The following is an 18,837-nucleotide window of genomic DNA, read 5'->3' as shown; positions in this document are numbered from 1 at the left end:
CGGTTGCGTTTTTTTATCGTAACTTTTCGTTTAAAAATTGTACGGTTATTTTTTTACGGTCGTGTTTTTTTGGGTTTGTTTGGAAACTAGTACGTTTCTGAAACATAATTGTAAAAGTAATACGGTCACTATTTACAATTCGTTTTTTCCCCAGGTTGGAACTATTGAGTTTTTTGAGAGACCCTTTTTACCACTCATAAACAGAGTTATTTACGGTTTCATGCCACTCAAAGTACTACAGATATTTTTCCCTTTTTTTTAGACAAGTTGGAGTACAACATTTACTTTTTCCTTTTTTTATTACCGTTTCGTCTTTCTCCGGAACTGTCGAGGTCTCGAATTTTCTCTGTTCTCTCATCTTTATCTCTTAGATAATCTCTATTATGACCAAAACTCTCTGAAATGACGAAGAAGAAATCAATAAAATCGAAGAAACAAACCCTTCCACTCGGTATCAAACAAGAACCCTCTCGGCGAGGCAAGAAAACTGACACAAAAAGAGGTAATGAAATCGAGTAAACGTACTAGTTTGCAACATATATCTAAAAATTTGAGATTTTTAGATCTTTCAAAATTGATTAAGTTTTGAAAGTACCCGTTTCTGAAGCCACATCTGTATCTAGAACAGTTAATTCTCCATGCAAATCTCCTGCAAAATCGCAAAACGACGATATGAATCAAGAACCCACTCGACGAGGAAGCCAAAAAGAGTATAAACGAGGCACAAAAAGCGAGTATAAAAGAGGTAATACAATCCTAAATCATTTCTGCATTTGCTGATTTCGATTCAGTCTTTCACAATTGTTTTGATTAGGCTAGTTTTTGAAATGAATAATAGGATTTGTATCAGGTTCTGCACAATCTCCGGCAAAAAATACAGCCGGAGAAGATGTCAATCCAAACCCTAGCCTCCCTTGCCGTTTGTTGTTGGCTCCTGATGGGTTACCAGATCTGGCTCACCTTAACATCTACTCTAAGCCAGAATATCTTGGGATTCTGGTTGAACTACTAGAGGGTTATGAGGCATGGGGTTTGCTTCTGGCTTCCTAATTCAGAAAAGTGTTTGAACTACCTGTGGCAAGGTGTTCTCATTCTGCAAAGTTGATTCATGGAATGCTTGCTAGACAACTTCTTACTCATAAAAGGGATGAATTGTGGACTGTATATGGAGGGTTTCCACTCCGCTTCTCACTCCATGAATTCCACATCACTACTGGCCTGATTTGTGATAAGATTCCATCTGATTCTGAGGTAGAAGATCACCGAGACCCTGCATATCTATCTGTTTGGAATCGGCTATTTGGGGAGAAGAGGATAGTGTCAGTGATGGATGTTATAGATATGCTTAGGGATGATAATAATGCCGAGCCTCAGAAGCGATTCTCCACATGGAAGAAGTTGAGTCTAGCTTTAATTGTGCTTGTAGATGGGGTGGTGGTTTGCAACAACACAAAAGCTGGTCGGGTAAGTGGGACTTTTGTTGAGATGCTACATGATATTGTATTCTTCATGAGTTACCCATGGGGGCGGGTTGCTTTTGAAGCAACAATGGAACGGTTCGGTCCTTCACTGCTTGAGAAAGATCCTATTGGAGAGATGAAGATCCGACTTTCACAAAAAAGTAGTTGCTGTGACGGGTTTCCTCTTGCTCTCCAGCTCCAAGTCCTCAACTCCATTCCTGCCCTTTGTAGTAGGATTGAAGACCCTGCTGATTTCAGAAACTTTATCCAAAGGCCTTCTGTTTATCTCTCTCTGACCATTCTTCTTCGCGAGATAGATGTTATTGAGGTTGAATACAATCCTAATGTAAGTCAGTTTTTTTTAATTTTAAATCTCATTCCAGATTCATTTTTAGTGTGGAGGAATAACTCATTTGTTTTTTAAGTAATTCCATCATCAAAGATATCTGGCATTTTGTGTAGTTGTCAGTGGAATACACTCTTTACCATTCAGAACTGCTGAAGGAAGACCTGTCTTGGCCTGATGAAGTTGTTGATCCAGGAGTCGATTTGATTATCTCTCTGATCAACCAAAAGCACGACTTCAGGCCTCAGATATGGCCTGTGAACGACATTCCCTGCTCTCCTACTGTGGTCAAAGAGAAAAAAGAAACTGAACCCAAGAAAGCTCCGACACCGGAAGGACAGGTAGGACAAGGGACAGAAGGAGCTCCTTTGTATACTGAAGGAACATAAGTTGTTGACCTGCATTCGGATGATGCAGAGGAACAAGGCACATCTGAACCTAGTAAAGCTGCGAAGAGGTCGAGAAATGAGAGCTACCCTTTCCCTCGAAAGCCCTTCACGCGTTCAGCAAAAATTACAGAAGAGTTTGTTGGTCCCCTGCCTTCCCGCAAGAAGACTGCTTCTCATAAAGCTAAGGAGAAACCACAAACCTCAGCTGCTGCTACTACTGTTCCACAGCCTGCCCCTAAGAAGACAGGGAAAAAATTTCCTAATCATGAAGATGTTTCGCAGGGAGGTGGAGGGAGCTCCTCTTCTCAGTTTGTTACCCAATCTGACTTGTCTGATTTAAAAGCTTGGATCTATCAACAGCTTCGCGACCTCCGATCCAATATTAATGATGATATTTTGAAGTTGATAGGGGGTCAGTCTCAACAGTGTAAGCCAGATCATCCTCAGACGGAGACATCAAAAAGTAAGGCCAAGAAGAAGAAGGAGAAACCAGGGTCTCGGAAACGTAAAAGAGAAGAGGTTACATCTTTGTCTTCTGGATGCTCTTCATCCGGTTTGAAACATGGTTTACCTAAAGACATTCCCATTGGTAAAGATGGTGGAACTGGTGTAAATTTTGAAGCCTCATATGATACGTGGGATCTTTATGGGGCTGCAATTAAAAATCTATTTCTCAGGTATTACTTTGTCATGTATTATATGTTATACGTAACCAGTAAATAGACAATACTGAGAATCTTATGTTCTTATGTTTGATTTGTAAATTTTAGAAGATACATGCAGAGAAACCTGCCTCACCCATCCGAAACTCTAATGCAGAAGACACCAATGCAGGAGAGCCTGAGAAAGAAACTGGAGAGGAAGAATTATTTGCTGGTTCTCCTAAGCAAACTCCTGCTACACCTTTAACACCTTCTGCACAGGTAATGATTACTCAAAACTGTGTCATGTTTTAATTGTTATACGTGACTGGGATATAGACAATGCTGACACTCTTATGTTTCATTTGTAATTTTCAAAAGATACCAGCAGAGAGCCCTGCCTCTCCTATCCCAAACTCCAATGCAGAAGACTCCAATGCAGAAGAGCCTCAGAAAGAAACTAAGGAGGCGAAAATAGTTGCTGGTTCTCTTAAACAAACTCCTGCTACTCCGGTAACACCTTTTGAACAGGTAATGATTTATCTAAATTGTGGGGATCAAATAAGTGATCCCTTTCTAATACACTTTTGAATTTACAAAATTTATATAACTGTTTTTTCCATGGTAATCACATTTTTGTACTAGGTGATCCCTGACTCGCGTGCATATTCTGCAAGAACTGACTGTAAATATAGAAATCTCATTTCCATTGTTGCAGCCTCACCTGCTTATTTTGTTATTGAGACAACAAAAACTCGTCAGCCGCTCCCACGCAAGCGTGTTCCTAGACGCTCCCGCTTCCTCGACCTTGCTGAGTATAGCGTTGATCCCAGGATCAGTGATTTGTTTAAGAGCCGAACAAAGGAACCTGCTTACACGCCTCTCCCACAGTTGGATGATGGAGAGTTTTTGAAGTTTAAAGAGTTGCTTGATGATGATGCAGACCGGTTTGTACCTTCTTTCTTTCATCAGCTTATCATTGTAATTTCTTTTATCAATTACAATCTAAAATTCCTTTTTACAGTTCTTTCACCATATGCACTGGACACAAACTGACTAATGGCCACTTCTTAGACATTCCAACCAAGGATAAATGGGTCACAACTGAGGTAATGTTTTCCAGTCCCCTTTATGTTTAATGTCTCCATCACCTTGCATAATAATATTCCTTAGGGTACTTTGGTTATATTATATGGAACAGCATATGCAACTGATCACGGGAATGCTGGTGAGACGCCGGGCGTAAGCATACAGTCTAAAGAGGGTTGCCATCATTGATACATGGTTTGCAAGTCTTGTTGCCACCCACTATAAAGATTTCATGAAATGAAAGGACAAGGAAAACTTCGAATGGGGTTCATTAATCAAGGCATATGTAACAAGGAAATCTACTGGGATACACATGAAATCTGAATTCCTGAAGCATGTCGATGTTGTCTACGTCCAAATGAACTGGGGATGTCCCAATGAAATTCTAGACTACTTTCTGTCCTCAACTCCGAAAGAAGTTGTGGCCTTTCTAATGACCCCAATCATGGATAGCATTACTTGGCTTCTGAAGAGATTTTGCTGCCCTACTCTAACTACCAACCTCACGACTGAGTCTTTCACTTGTTCACGTATAACTGGATTGTACAACAACAAAGGAGATGGAGACTGTGGCCCTGTAGCATGCAAGTTTCTTGAGATGCATGCTCATGGTATGGAGTACGCTGAGATGTCTGCTCTTACTGATGAGGTCGTCACTCGTATTAGGAAGGTTTATGCGATGGACACTTATGTTGCTTTTGTTGAATGTGAGAACGAGTTCTAGTTGTTTGTTTATGAACTTTTATATAATATATATGTAATTTTAATTGGTAGAATATTATGTGTATTGTGTACTGTGATTTAAATTAGGTAATGTTCTATATATTATTGGTTTATCTACTACTTTGCTACTTATAACTTTTTAATCATATTTAACAATTGTGATTTCTGAAAGTTTAGCAAATCACAATCTGTACAGATGTTATGATGTACAGATTGGTCTCTGTCCAGTTGATCCTCTGTACGAAACCCCTTATGTACAGCATGAAAACTGTACAAATAGCATATATGTATAGTTAATAAGAAAAACAGAAGATTATCTGTACCGATGATAATGTGTACTGTACAGATTGGTATCTTCAATACAAGATATTTTCTATACCAACTGAGCTAGAAGATCAATACTCGCCTTGATGTCGCATCCTTCAGCCACCACCCTTAGCCCTTCATAGTAGATTGCCGTCTTGTTATCCGCCTTAAGACATCTCTAAAAAAACTGCCGGTACCGCCCTTGCATAAGGAGACTAGTTTCCCGACTATGGAAGGAGTACAAGTCGCCTAGATCAGAACAAAGGGAGTAAATGCATCCTCTGACCAAATATATTTATTACATGTTTTATTTTTTAAAAATTTGACACGTTTTGATTCTTATTTGTATCTGTACAGCAACCTTGTATTTATACAGCCAGATCTGTACAGCCGCTTATAACTGTATACATATATCTATAGAGCAACATTATATATGTGCAACCTCTTGGGAAATGTGGACTGTACAAATTGGTATCTTCGATACAAGATATTTTCTGTACAGCAGATATGAAATTCAATATAAAGTGTACATATTCCATTCAGAAATCAACTGTACAGATATCAAACCCCGTTTGTCTGTACGGTACTTTTACAAACACAAAAAATATTGTTTTTAAATAGTTACGATTGGGTTTCTAATATATTTGTTTATTTAATTTATGAGGATTTCGATTAGGGTTAGGTCAAAGGGTAGAAGTCTCCCTTTAAATTAGTTTTCTATAAATATGACCAAAAAATAACTAGATTCCTCCCGATTTCTTTTCCTACTCATCCACCTCGTTTTTCAACCTTTCTCTTGCTTCACATAACTCAAAGTAATGTCTTTATCTGATTTACCAGATGATATATTCCATATCATAGTAAAGAAGCTTGGAGATGAAGACGCTAATCACCTAGCTCCGCTAATGCTCACAAACAAACGAGGGAGGGACATTGCGTTATCTGGAGATATTCTTCAATCAGCAAACATAAATCCTCTATGTGTTGACCTGGTCAACATATATCCAGGTGGGGTTAGTAGATCCTTCTTTACACGTTGTTTGGAAGTAGAGATTAGTAGAACCTTCTTTAAACGTTGTTTGGAATTAGAGAATGCTAAGGTAATTTATTATGAATCTCTAAGTCTAATAACCCGAGAAGGTGATATCCACGGTTCCCTTGCTTTGCTTAACCAACTCGTGCCTACAAATGAGCACGCTACTGTGTCCTATGCCATGTTTCAAATGTGTGCTGGGAGGGATGATATTGATGGGGCTACTTTCGACACCATTTTCGAAAACTTAGGTAGTCGTCTTTGGTTCGATAATTACTCTCCCGATTTAGATGATGAATGTGAAGCTTTAATTGACACACTATTGTCATTTGACCCGCCTGGTGAGGATACATTTGGCCCCATTTGGGAGTTTGCTTATTCACTACAAGAAAAACGAGTATTTTTAACGCTATCTAATGATACGATAGCGTTAATAAAAACGCTATGTCATCACCCGCGACAATAGATATGTCACATTAGATAATGATAATGAATATTGTACGACTCAATAAATCGAAAAATCAGAGACTCTACTATTATTAACCTTAGCTGAAGGAAACACACTGAGAATGTAAGCATCATTTGACCTGGGTATTCTTCACGGATCTTGGATGAAAATATGTTCCCATACCATATCTAGTTCTTCCTGATAAATGACAAACCTGAAACCCTACAAACCAAATTTCAGAGTCCAAAAATTCAATAACACTTAAACGAAAGCAGAATCAACCCTAAAATCAAACGGATCTAGACATTTTACCTTGCAAGCAGTCATAGGTCTTAGCCTCCTTACGAACAACGCTAGGAACTTGATCGATTCCACCCTCTTGTTGCGATTGATGAGGATTTCGTCGGGGTGGCGGTTTAAGGAATTAGCTAGAGTACAGAAGATGCGAATGGTCTTCTATGGCTTTCAGAATCTTCAGGAGTGTTTGCATCATGACTCGTAACGGAATTCGAAGAACTGAAGCCGGATTGTTGCGTCGGGAAGAGAATGAAAGGTACTCGGAAGAGAGAGCTCGACTAGGTCATCGGATTTGGGAGGTTTTGTGTTGTGGTGTTTCTCAGAGAAGAGGAAGATGATGATTATTGGAATGAGATGTGTTAATTCGAAGGAAGGCGATAAGACTCTGTATCGTTTAGGTGTTAGGTTATATATGTTTTGGGAATTTTTTTATTACTTAGGCGGACAATGAAATTTTAGATAAATTTTCTTAATAGTTTAGGCGACAGTGAAATTTTCTTATTCGTGTTAATTTACGATGTCGTTTTACAATAGTATGGGCTATTACTAAGTAACTCGAGAACTAAAAATTAAGACTGAACGAATTAGTTTTTTATCGTTAACATACCATAGCGTTTTTTATTTTAGAAACGCTATAAACAAATCATGTATAAGTCGACTATAGCAGAAACACATAAACCGCTATAATGAAGTGCTATTAATACCCCTTTTTCCTGTAGTGATTCTAGGAGAATAGGCATACCTGATTGTGCTTATTGGCATGGTCACGAATATTATTGCGAAGAATATTACATCTTCAATGCAGCATTACGTATCTGTGAACTTCTCTAGAAGTACTTGAATTGCTTTAAGCTTTAATGTAAAATAATTATTATTCAAAGTTATGTTATTGTATAACTATGTAACATTTTGTAACAAACTAGTATTAGTTCCTTATGTCTGATTGTATAATTATGTAAAATTTGGGAAGTAGTGTTTAATTATTTTATTATGTCTCATAGTAAGATTAACGTACCGTACAACAATTTAATGATCAAATACCAGTTATATTCTGATATTTTATGCACATTGTAGATAAACTTGGTCTTACAGACTTAGTCATTGTTGAGTTGTTGCCAAACTCCCCTACCAGATTTACGCATCTCCTTCGTTTTATTCTTTTTGTCATGCAACCTTGTCTCTTTTTTTTTTGGAATTTTTCTATCTTAAAAGCAACTTAACAACTTGTTCTTACACACTTAGTCATTATTAGTGTTAGTCGAAGAAAGACTCATATCGTTTTATATTAAAATGAAGAAAAGCATCTACTTTTGTCAGATCGTATTGTGAGATATCAAATAATATCTTTGCTTTTATATTTTTAAGAAATCTAAGAAATCTACTGTCAGGTTAGGAAAAACGGTATTTTCATACCTTAACTCACTATGTATGTTCGATTCATACCTCAACTGTATATGCGTGCAAATACATACCCAAACTAACTCAAAATTCAAATTCACTATCTCATCTTTATATTCTGTGCCAAAACAGACATATCACGAGACGTCGTTAACGTTCCGTTTACTGTGTTATATCGTTTCGTTAACGACGTCTCGTGATATGTCTGTTTTGGCACAAAATAGAAAGATGAGATAGTGAATTTGAATTTTGAGTTAGTTTGGGTATGTATTTGCACGCATGTATAGTTGAGGTATGAATTGAACATACATAGTGAGTTAAGGTATGAAAATACCGTTTTTCCGTCAGGTGTAGAAAGAATCAACTCTTTTTAGACTTTTTTAATACATGTCAAATTGTTTATCTGTCCAACATGAATATACAAGTGGGTTGTATAGTCATAAGTTTCAATCATATCAATGAGCCAATACTCACTTTTAACTTCTCTTCTCCTCCCACCATAACTCCCAACCATAATCCCCAACTTAATCATTTCAACACAAGAATCTTTAACAAACCAAACAGCTTTTATATTAATTAAAAAGTCCATTGTGATAATATCCCCAAAACTTTTAAATTTATCGTTTTATCTGTCCAACGAGAATATATAGGTGGTTGAGTAGAGATGCATTCCAATCATATCAATGAGTCAGTATTCACTTTGTACTTCTCCTCTCCTCCCAACAATTATCCCAACCATATCCCCAAACTTGATTATATCAACACACCCCTGGTTACAAACCCAAAGATATTTTATAATACAATACTTAATATTATACATCTAAATTTTACCGAATGTTAAAATACATTAATTATAAAATATTCTAATTTATGGCTAGTAGATGCAGCAATCTAATTATACAAGGAAACAATAACAACAAATTACATCCGCATAATGATAACATAATATGAAAATACATCAACGAGAAAATTTATTGAGAATGTGTTTACAGCATTTGACATACCTTCCTTGCCAACCACCACAAATAACACTCGTCACACAAATTCTCATAAGCTCCATATGCTATGTGATGCGGACATCCAAATCAAACCAAACCGGGAGTATACCAAACCAACCGGTACATGTATCAAACCGGTTGATATGGAGCATTTTGGAGGATTCTTGCCCAAATGGAGTCATAATCAAGCGCAAGGCCTAGGGTTAATTATTCACCAGAAAATTAACCCTAAGAAGACTAATGATGGTTCAATAGGAATCAAAGACCAGCGAGCCGAATCACCATGTTATGGGAATTTGACCGTTGCACTCTTTTTCCCTTATCTAGGGTTTGTCCCAATGGGTTTACCTAGAAAGGTTTTTAACGAGGCAACATCAAGTCATCAAGGAATCATTTACCAAGCAATTGATTCGAAGATGTTACAAGTACATATAGCTGATGTACTTGCTGACAGACCGGCTGCACTACTTGCTGAACTACTCGCTGAACTACTTTCTGAAGTACTGCGTCAAATGAAGCCAAACAAGGAAATCTTCCTTATTCTACACTTGGACGCATCTCAAGCTACACATGGAAACCAGGAGAACATCTAGGCTACACAAGACATGTACCACACAAACTTTGGTACACCTTACCACAAAAGAACCCGCAGAGTTATTACTTGCCATATATGGAGCCGAAGGAGATCAACTTGCAACAACTCTTTCCTTCTTTGTTTGTGCGTTTGTGTGAGAATCTTGAGACCCTCCAGAAGCTTCCAAGACGTCACAACTTCCTCTCCAAGTTGACAAGATACAAGGCACACCTCATTTGCCTTACTTGGACCGATTTTACATTTAATGTCCAATATTTTCATTAATGTTTTGTTTCTTTCTTTGAAGTCTTAGAACGTTGTACTCCGCCCTATATAAGCTGATCATTAGTCTCATTGTAAAACACCCTTGATCATTTTAAAGTAATAGAAACGTTTTCTACTTGTCAAAGTTTGAGTCTTTGTCATTGTTCTGTAGTTCTTTGTGAGTGAGTCACCAAGTACTTAAGGATTCTGCAGATTAAATTTGTTGAGTTATTCAACATCCTTCATTCGTTCATTGATCGAGGAGTCGATTACCCCACTGATTGAGCGAGTCAATCACCCTTCTATCCATTAATTCCCCTTGAATCGATCCCACACGAGAGAATCGATCGCCAGCGTGTCAGATCACCACCTTCATCATCCCACCTTCCGCGTGGCAAGCTTGGAACTCTTGATCATCAAGTGATCTAAAGTTGGATTAGCTCCAATTCTTGCATCATCTGGTATCAGAGCTTCAAAAGCTCCTATCCCCAAGGTTGTATCTCTTCAACCTATATCTTTTTCAATTTTTAAAGTTTTATTATTTAATTTTTATAAATTTGAAAACCAAATAAAAATTTTGTTTCTTGCTTTGTTATTGTTTATTTTCTTCAGTACTTTCATAAAAAAAAAATTATTTGCTTCTGTTTATTATTTATTTCTGAATTTTTAAGAAAAAGCAATAAAAATTGGATTTTTTTTTTATTTTTAAATTAAATTTTGAAATTTATTGTTATAAAACCAGAAAAGAAAATTAAACGCTCGTTTTCCCTTTTTATATTTCAGATTTTCGAATTTCATTTGAATTTTTGCATTGATTTTATAAAATAAAAAGAAAAAAAAAATTCCATATTTTGTTCTTTTTCCTTATTTGTTTATTTACTTTTGATACATCTTTCTTTTGCTTGTGCTAGATTCTTCTTTCACGAAGACCAGAGTAGCTATGGAGTCTATTGAGTTCTATTCGGATGAAGAAATCCAAGGAGAAGAGCCTTACCAAGTCATGTCGGATGTGGAAGACAACTATGGAAGCATCTCTTGGCATCACAACGATCATTCAGATTCTGAATCAAGAGATGAACCAGGCTGTGAAGCACTAGAACCAGAACCGCCTGACTCACACCAATACAGGCTATTCTAAACCATGTATTAAATTTAATAATGATTTTTGCAGCCATGGTTCAAACTCTCCATTGACTCGAGCTATGTCTTTTTCAGGAAAAGAGAATTATCTTAAGTGGGAAGATAACATGGAGTATAAAGGGGCAACGGCGAAGGAATACAATTGCCAACGTCTTCCAAGGCATGAAGAGAAGCTCGACCATCACACCTTCTTATACCGAGGGCCTACAGCCTCACGTCAAGCAAAACCGAGACACAAGTTCTTTCACACCAATACACGAGTAGTACAGGAAGTGACTCAAGAAGTGACTCAGAGATCATCAATGTGGCGTAAACCATATCCATGTGGTAGACGTGACTACCTAGCTGAGAGAGACTCAGGGATCACTAATCTAAGAGGAGGCGAGCTGAAACGTGGCACTCGTCGAGACCCACTACTATCCAATCCCACCCGAACCTACCAAACAAAACTCAGGTTATCTCTAGACAATGGTTATGAGTATTTTGGACCTGAATCTTTTGAGTTTGCAGGACGTGAGAGAGATTATCTACAATGGGAACTCAACATGGATAAGTACTTTAGATACTATTCTATTCCCAAAGAAGAGAGGCTCAACTATTGTCTTGAACAACTCATGGGAAGCGCAAAACGTTGGTGGGACCGAGAAGAAAAAGATAGACGGTGGTACAAGGAGCCATCAGTCAAAATGTGGGGACAACTAAAGTTGCTTATGAGGGAGAGATATGCACCTCACATGCTTTCCCAGCCTGTTCAAAACAGTAACCTTCCAAAGGAACCAAGCCGAAAGAATACTACACATCAACATGTTAGTTCTAATCATAACGCGGATCAAGATTCCGCCAAGAATGAGAAAGGTACAGGCGCAAAAGGAGAACTGAGCCCCATACCGGTACTTGAACCACATGCTGAACCATATGTTGAGCCACACGCTGAGCTAAAGCAAGATAAGTCCTCTAATTCTTTAAAATCAAATGAACCGACATGTTATAGATGTCATAAGAGGGGACATTTTGCTGCAACATGCACTAAAAGACAAGTAGAAGATGTCACATCACTAGAGCTGAAATTGAATGCATCTAACTCCAATGATTGTCTAGTGAATTCAAGTTTAGAAATTCCCAATTCTAGATTAATGCACTTGTCTTTGCCAAAGGTTATTGATGCAGGTCTGTGTCCTAGCATTGATGAAACATCTAAAGAAGTAGACCACAAGGAAGCAACTCTAAAGGAAGTTGAGAATGACATAAGTTTTGAGGAACAACTTTCGGAAACAACAACATTATCACAACTTTGCCGAAATAAGACTTATGATCAAGCAGCCCTCAAAGGACGTGTGATGATACATCCCTGCTCAACACCAGCTGATCTTGCTTCTAAGATCATCCACATCATGGCTGAATTGATAGCGAACACCTTACATGGTACACAAGTAAGCGAAACTTACTATCTTGTTCGATATTGGCATTATCTTATATTCGAAAGGAGTTTCAAGAACCCTATCCATATCATTTCAATTTCCAGTATAATGCACTTGATCTTGTCTTTGGGTGCCAGTGAAAGTACAAGTACCATGAAGATTTGCGAAGATCAAAGAGAGGCCACAACAATGTTACGGTTACTCTCGGATCAAAGCAAACAAGAAGTTGATTCTGGTCTAACACATGAAAAGGTTCAAAGTAACTTATTTCATTATGTTTATGAACGTCCCTTGACTGCCTTAATACACTTTTCTTGTGCCAAAAGTATTGAGACACATGTAGGTAATAAGGAGACACATGTGGATCCAAAAGAGGGATAAACAACGAATGATGTTGTACAACAATATCAAGAGCTTTTGATATGCAAATCTGTCACTAAGGAGAATGAAATTTTTACCAACAACATCCTGCTGCAAGAAGAACCACCGGACCAGCCATCAAATCAACAAACCAAGTTGATTTCGAAAGACACACTCACCGAGGATCTAAGTCAGGTAAGTAAACTATTACTTCTAATTGTTTCTAGCGATTCGAATGATGTGATAATAAACTTGTTAATCCTTAAAGAGTGTGAGAAAATAGTAGATCTTTTAAATAAATCTATGGAACTAATTTCATGTCTTAGGACATATCAAGTAGCTGATCTACTTTGTGACATACTTTCTGAATCACTTTGTGGAAAAGAAATGGTTCAATCCGAAATTGGTTTACTTGTTTATATTGATCCCATGACTATTTTAATGCACTTGTTTCTTGCCCAAAGTGTTGATGAACTTGCGGGTACCAACAAAGAACACATGGAACATAAAGGTGATTCTCCGGAAGTGAGGCCAAATTCAAAACCAAAGTGAACCAGCACCATTGATGCTAACACCCTCTATCATGGAGACTAGAAGAGTTTCAAACTCTTGCTTAATCAAAGAGGAACCGCCAGATTTTAAAGCTCAAGCCCAAACCCGAGAAAGAGTTAAGCAAGCAACACGACAACTCAAAGCACCGGATCAAAACAGAGGAGTGATCCTATCTTTCTTGCTCAAAGGAGAGCCACCTGATGCACCATGCATCATCAAACCGCCACCCTACCAAGGTAAGACCCTAGCCTCCCAAAATCGAATGAAAGCTAACTTGCTTTCTCTTGGTGCAGATTGTATAGTTTCGAGGTCAAAACTTTTTCAAGGGAGAGGGTATGATGCGGACATCCAAATCAAACCAAACCGAGAGTATACCAAACCAACCGGTACATGTATCAAACCGGTTGATATGGAGCATTTTGGAGGATTCTTGCCCAAATGGAGTCATAATCAAGCACAAGGCCTAGAGTTAATTATTCACCAGAAAATTAACCCTAAGAAGACTAATGATGGTTCAAGAGGAATCAAAGACCAGCGAGCCGAATCACCATGTTATGGAAATTTGACCGTTGCACTCTTTTTCCCTTATCTAGGGTTTGCCCCAATGGGTTTACCTAGAAAGGTTTTTAACGAGGCAACATCAAGTCATCAAGGAATCATTTACCAAGCAATTGATTCAAAGATGTTACAAGTACATATAGCTGATGTACTTGCTGACAGACCGGCTGCACTACATGCTGAATTACTCGCTGAACTACTTTCTGAAGTACTGCGTCAAATGAAGCCAAACAAGGAAATTTTCCTTCTTCTACACTTGGACGCACCTCAAAGCTACACATGGAAACCAGGAGAACATCTAGGCTACACAAGACATGTACCACACAAACTTTGGTACACCTTACCACACAAGAACCCGCAGAGTTATTACTTGCCATATATGGAGCCGAAGGAGATCAACTTGCAACAACTCTTTCCTTCTTTGTTTGTGCGCTTGTGTGAGAATCTTGAGACCCTCCAGAAGCTTCCAAGACGTCACAACTTCCTCCCCAAGTTGACAAGATACAAGGCACACCTCATTTGCCTTACTTGGACCGATTTTACATTTAATGTCCAATATTTTCATTAATGTTTTGTTTCTTTCTTTGAAGTCTTAGAACGTTGTACTCCGCCCTATATAACCTGATCATTAGTCTCATTGTAAAACACCCTTGATCATTTTAAAGTAATAGAAACGTTTTCTACTTGTCAAAGTTTGAGTCTTTGTCATTGTTCTGTAGTTCTTTGTGAGTGAGTCACCAAGTACTTTAGGATTCTGCGGATTAAGTTTGTTGAGTTATTCAACATCCTTCATTCGTTCATTGATCGAGTGAGTCGATTACCCCACTGATTGAGCGAGTCAATGACCCTTCTATCCATTAATTCCCCTTGAATCGATCCCACACGAGAGAAGCGATCGCCAGCGTGTCAGATCACCACCTTCATCATCCCACCTTCCGCGTGGCAAGCTTGGAACTCTTGATCATCAAGTGATCTAAAGTTGGATTAGCTCCAATTCTTGCATCACTATGCCGCAGTCCATGGCACAATCCGGGGACGGGATACCTCTGCAAATAGGATAGAGAAACGTCTTACGGTAAGAGTTGTTGCTCATTCTTCTATAATGACGCAACTCCCTGACCAACTCTTCTCCCCACCGTCTGACTTCCTCCATCCCCAATGCAGCATGCATTTTGCCGAATAGCTCTAGATAATGTACAGCCATACCCTCATTCCCATAGCAAATAGAGAAGACACCACATGCTAGGGTTACTCATCATCCTCAGGTACCAACTGAGCTAGAAAATCAATACCCGCCGTGATGTCGCATCCTTCAGCCACCACCCTTAGCCCTTCATAGTAGGTTGCCATCTTGTTACCTGCCTTAAGACCTATCAAAAAACGGCCGGTAATGAGGCCAGTTTCTCGACTATTGAAGGAGTACAAGTCGCTAGGATCAGAACAAAGGGAGTAAATGCATGCATCCTTCAAAACGTCGTTTCTGTACACCACATCTCTTCCCCTTCGCCCAGCATTCAATATAGGGCCTAGCAGCCACCAACGATCATCTGCCACAAGCTTAACGATTTTTGCAAACAAATCATCAGGGATATCTGGCATTTCAGTTCCCATTTTTTCGTTTTTTTGTGAAAAATAAATGAAGAGAAGTTTTCTTCTTTTTTGACTTTATTTAGAGTAAATCTTTGTTGTATATATAATGCGGAGGTGTCTAGTGGTTACGAAAATTACAGTTGAAATGAATTTAATTCTCTGACCAAACATATTTATTACATGTTTTATTTTTTAAAAATATGACACGTTTTGATTTTTATTTACCTCTCATTCCGTATCTGTACAACAACCTTGTATCTGTACAACAACCTTGTATCTGTACAGTAACCTTGTATCTGTACAGCCGGATCTGTACAGCCGCTTATAACTGTATACAGATATCTGTACAACAACATTATATATGTGCAACCTCTTCTACAGATATGGAGACATCTGTATAGCAAGATCTATACAGCAAACGTACACTGAGATCTGTACAGTCTACGTACACTAATATCTGTACATCAAACGTACACTTATAGGTAATTTTTGGGGTGTATGTCTCATCAATGTAGTAGGTTTTTGGCTGGGGGACGTTTTTTGGTCTATTAAAAAATATGACACGTTTTAATTCTTATTTACCTCATTCCGTATCTGTACAACAACCTTGTATCTGTACAGCAATATTAAGATCTGTACAACAATCTTCTTTTCCAGCCAAAATAATACATTTCATAGAAATACTTTACCATTCATACACATCACTGATTCTTGTACATCAAAATAAAATTCTAATAATTTTTACACAAGTGGAAATAGACACTTATCTGAAATTATCTGCCAACAAATTTCATATGTATGTATACCCCTTCGCAAAACAACACATTTAAATAGACCAAAATACGTCCCCCAGCCACATACCTACTACATTGATAAGACATACACCCCAAAAAGCCTTTCCTGTCTTTCTTCCATTCCATATCGTCAACCTAGTGGGTTCGTACACGTGACCCGATTGTGACCTAAACCACCACATCTTCCACACTTGTTAGGCTGTTTTGACTTGTTATTACCCTACATTGGTTAAACATGTTATGTGACATGTGAATTAAATTCCAATATATGGATGAAGTATAAATATACTAACCTCATATTCCCCAACTGAATGAATCCGCAGCTTTGGGGGTCTCCCTGTTTTAGGAGACATTAAAAAGAGAACTCTTATGTTCTCAGGCACATCCACCTCCGATGGATCACGTACTGGGAGGATTGATTCTTGGACCGTTGGTGACCACATTCTTAGCTTATGCATCTCTCCAACCAAAGCTCTGAATTCCAAATCCCTATCATGTGCTGTAGCCATTGCATGGGCACAGGGGATTCTTATTTTTTGAAACTCCAAGCAAGTGCAAGTTTGTTGTTCCAAGGAGACAAGGAACAGTTCTCCATCCTTAGCGCCTACTTCAAAATCCCACCTTCTGACAGCCAAAACTGATATTCCCAACCCACCTTTGAACCGTTTCAACAGCTCTCTTTCAACCGCAATTGGTATGTCCCCGACTGATCTAGAGATTTTCTTCCTCCGGGATTCAAACCACCTAGCAAGCTTTTCTCTTATAAATTCAAGCAATGCTACAACAGGACTTCCCCTAGCTGGTAGTAAAGCATTGTTCAATGACTCAGCAATGTAACTAGACATCAAATTATATCTCTCCCCTGTAAAATGAACCCTGCTCCAATTCGCAACCACAATTTCTTCCAGATATTGCCAACAACCCTTATTCTTTTTCTTGATTCTTTCACACACATTATTAAAATCTTTGAGCCGGAACATGTTACCTGCTTGCCATACTATGGCTGGAAGCCCACTCTTCTTTCCATACTTTCCTTTAACATTCTTTCTTATGTGGACCAAACAAGCTCCATGGTGTGCTTCAGGGTACACAAGACTCACAGATTTGAATATTGATTGATTCTGATCTGAGACAAAGGTCAAGTCTGCGCCATCTTTGATTATTTCAGAAAGCTTAGTCATGAACCATGTCCATGAATCATCTGTCTCACTATCCACAATAGCAAAGGCCACTGGATATATCTAAAAGTTTGCGTCCTGGCAACTTGCTGTAAGTAGACATCCAAGATACTTTCCGAAAAGGTGTGTACCATCTACTACAACAACTCGCCGTAAGTATTTTAACCCTTTCACACTAGCCCCCAATGCTAGAAACACGTACTTGAATCGCTCATCTCCAACATCATCCAACTCAGTTTCCAAATGATATACTGTTCCTGGATTTGCAAGTTGTAGTACATGGAGATATACCGGCAACAAGGTGAAAGAACTCTCATATGTGCCCTGAGCTGTCTCTACAACCAGTTCTTTAGCCTTCCATCCTTTCCAGTACGTCATCCTCATATTGTGCTCCCTCAGCAGAGAATCGGGTAAGTCTCTTGCTCTTGGACCACAAAACGTCTTCGCATACTTGGCCCTTAGGAGTGCAGCTACAACCTTAGAAGTAGCGTGTTTTGAAAACCTGCTCCTCGTCTCAACATTACACATATGTTCCAACTTTGCCTTGGTCACCTCATATTCTTCACTTTGTCCAACTTGATGTGCTAATACTCTCCAATCACAACATTTTTTATCCTAACATTCAGCTACCAAATAATTTTTCTCATACCTCGTAAATTTGAAGCGAAATATACGGTTAATAGCATAAATTGACAATGCAATCCTGAAATTTTCTCTCGACGCAAAAGTCCTTCCAACAAACATATTGTCATCCTCCTTACTCAAGTCAACATGAGCTGCTTTCCTGTCCATATCATCATCTCCAAACATTGGCTCAATGTCCTCATACCCATAAACTTCATCGATGCTTATACCCTTCTGAAAAGATTCAAGAAACTCTGTCATAACGCCTCCTTTAATTTACATCCAAGGTTGTCAGTCCTTTCGGTCTGACTTTCTTTTTCGGGGGCTGCTCAACGAAATCATCATCCCCATTGTCTTCTTTTTCTTTTTCCACAATCTCTTGGACATCTTCAACACTCCCTACAGTGTAGTATTCATAATCCAAATCATCAACTTCTGATTCAGTCCCCACACTTTAACAATAAGAATCGTTAGAGTTTTCAGAATACTCTTCATCTTCACTGCTCTAGATTTTATCTTCTTCAACTACAGATGTGTTTACCCCCGTAGCAACAACCAAATCTCCTTTAGTTGGCATCTCCACTGCTTCTAGGGCTTCTAACAGAATATCATCGCTTATATCCCACCCCCCCCCCCCCCCCCGGAACTGTCAATAAC

The 18,837-nt window shown here is 38.5% G+C and overlaps 2 protein-coding genes and 1 long non-coding RNA gene across 3 annotated transcripts; 2 read left to right on the top strand and 1 right to left on the bottom strand.

Annotated features, from left to right (window-relative positions):
- The first annotated feature begins 2,869 nt into the window (after positions 1–2,869).
- LOC110228901 lies at positions 2,870–4,763 on the top strand. The gene is made up of 2 exons (XR_002332401.1): positions 2,870–3,945; positions 4,038–4,763. It is a non-coding gene; the product is annotated as an uncharacterized LOC110228901 (long non-coding RNA).
- Positions 4,764–10,906: 6,143 nt separating this feature from the next.
- On the top strand, positions 10,907–12,905 carry LOC110229244. The gene is made up of 2 exons (XM_021028989.1): positions 10,907–11,051; positions 11,095–12,905. Exons 1-2 carry the CDS (start codon positions 10,907–10,909, stop codon positions 12,903–12,905), a joined length of 1,956 nt encoding a protein of 651 aa, XP_020884648.1.
- A 3,567-nt stretch (positions 12,906–16,472) lies between these two features.
- Positions 16,473–18,460, bottom strand: LOC110228957. Its single transcript, XM_021027437.1, has 2 exons — positions 16,672–18,460; positions 16,473–16,598 (listed from the first exon to the last, which is right to left on the bottom strand). The coding sequence occupies exons 1-2, from the start codon at positions 17,557–17,559 to the stop codon at positions 16,509–16,511; spliced, it is 978 nt and encodes a 325-aa protein (XP_020883096.1). The 5' UTR covers positions 17,560–18,460; the 3' UTR covers positions 16,473–16,508.
- Positions 18,461–18,837: the final 377 nt, after the last annotated feature.

Source organism: Arabidopsis lyrata (genome assembly GCF_000004255.2).
Source record: "Arabidopsis lyrata subsp. lyrata unplaced genomic scaffold ARALYscaffold_4, whole genome shotgun sequence".
Lineage (NCBI taxonomy): Eukaryota > Viridiplantae > Streptophyta > Magnoliopsida > Brassicales > Brassicaceae > Arabidopsis > Arabidopsis lyrata.
Note: the sequence above shows the minus strand (reverse complement) of the source record. Positions and strands in the feature narration are given on the sequence as shown.

Excerpts from the sequence above, each read along its gene's own strand:
- LOC110229244 (XM_021028989.1), top strand. The coding sequence starts at position 10,907 with ATGGAGTCTATTGAGTTCTATTCGGATGAAGAAATCCAAGGAGAAGAG. Across the intron at positions 11,052-11,094 it reads ATCAAGAGATGAACCAGGCT|GCTATTCTAAACCATGTATT; the intron begins GTGAAGCACTAG and ends ACACCAATACAG.
- LOC110228957 (XM_021027437.1), bottom strand. The coding sequence starts at position 17,559 with ATGACTAAGCTTTCTGAAATAATCAAAGATGGCGCAGACTTGACCTTT. Across the intron at positions 16,599-16,671 it reads ATTCAGTTGGGGAATATGAG|GGTAATAACAAGTCAAAACA; the intron begins GTTAGTATATTT and ends TAACCAATGTAG.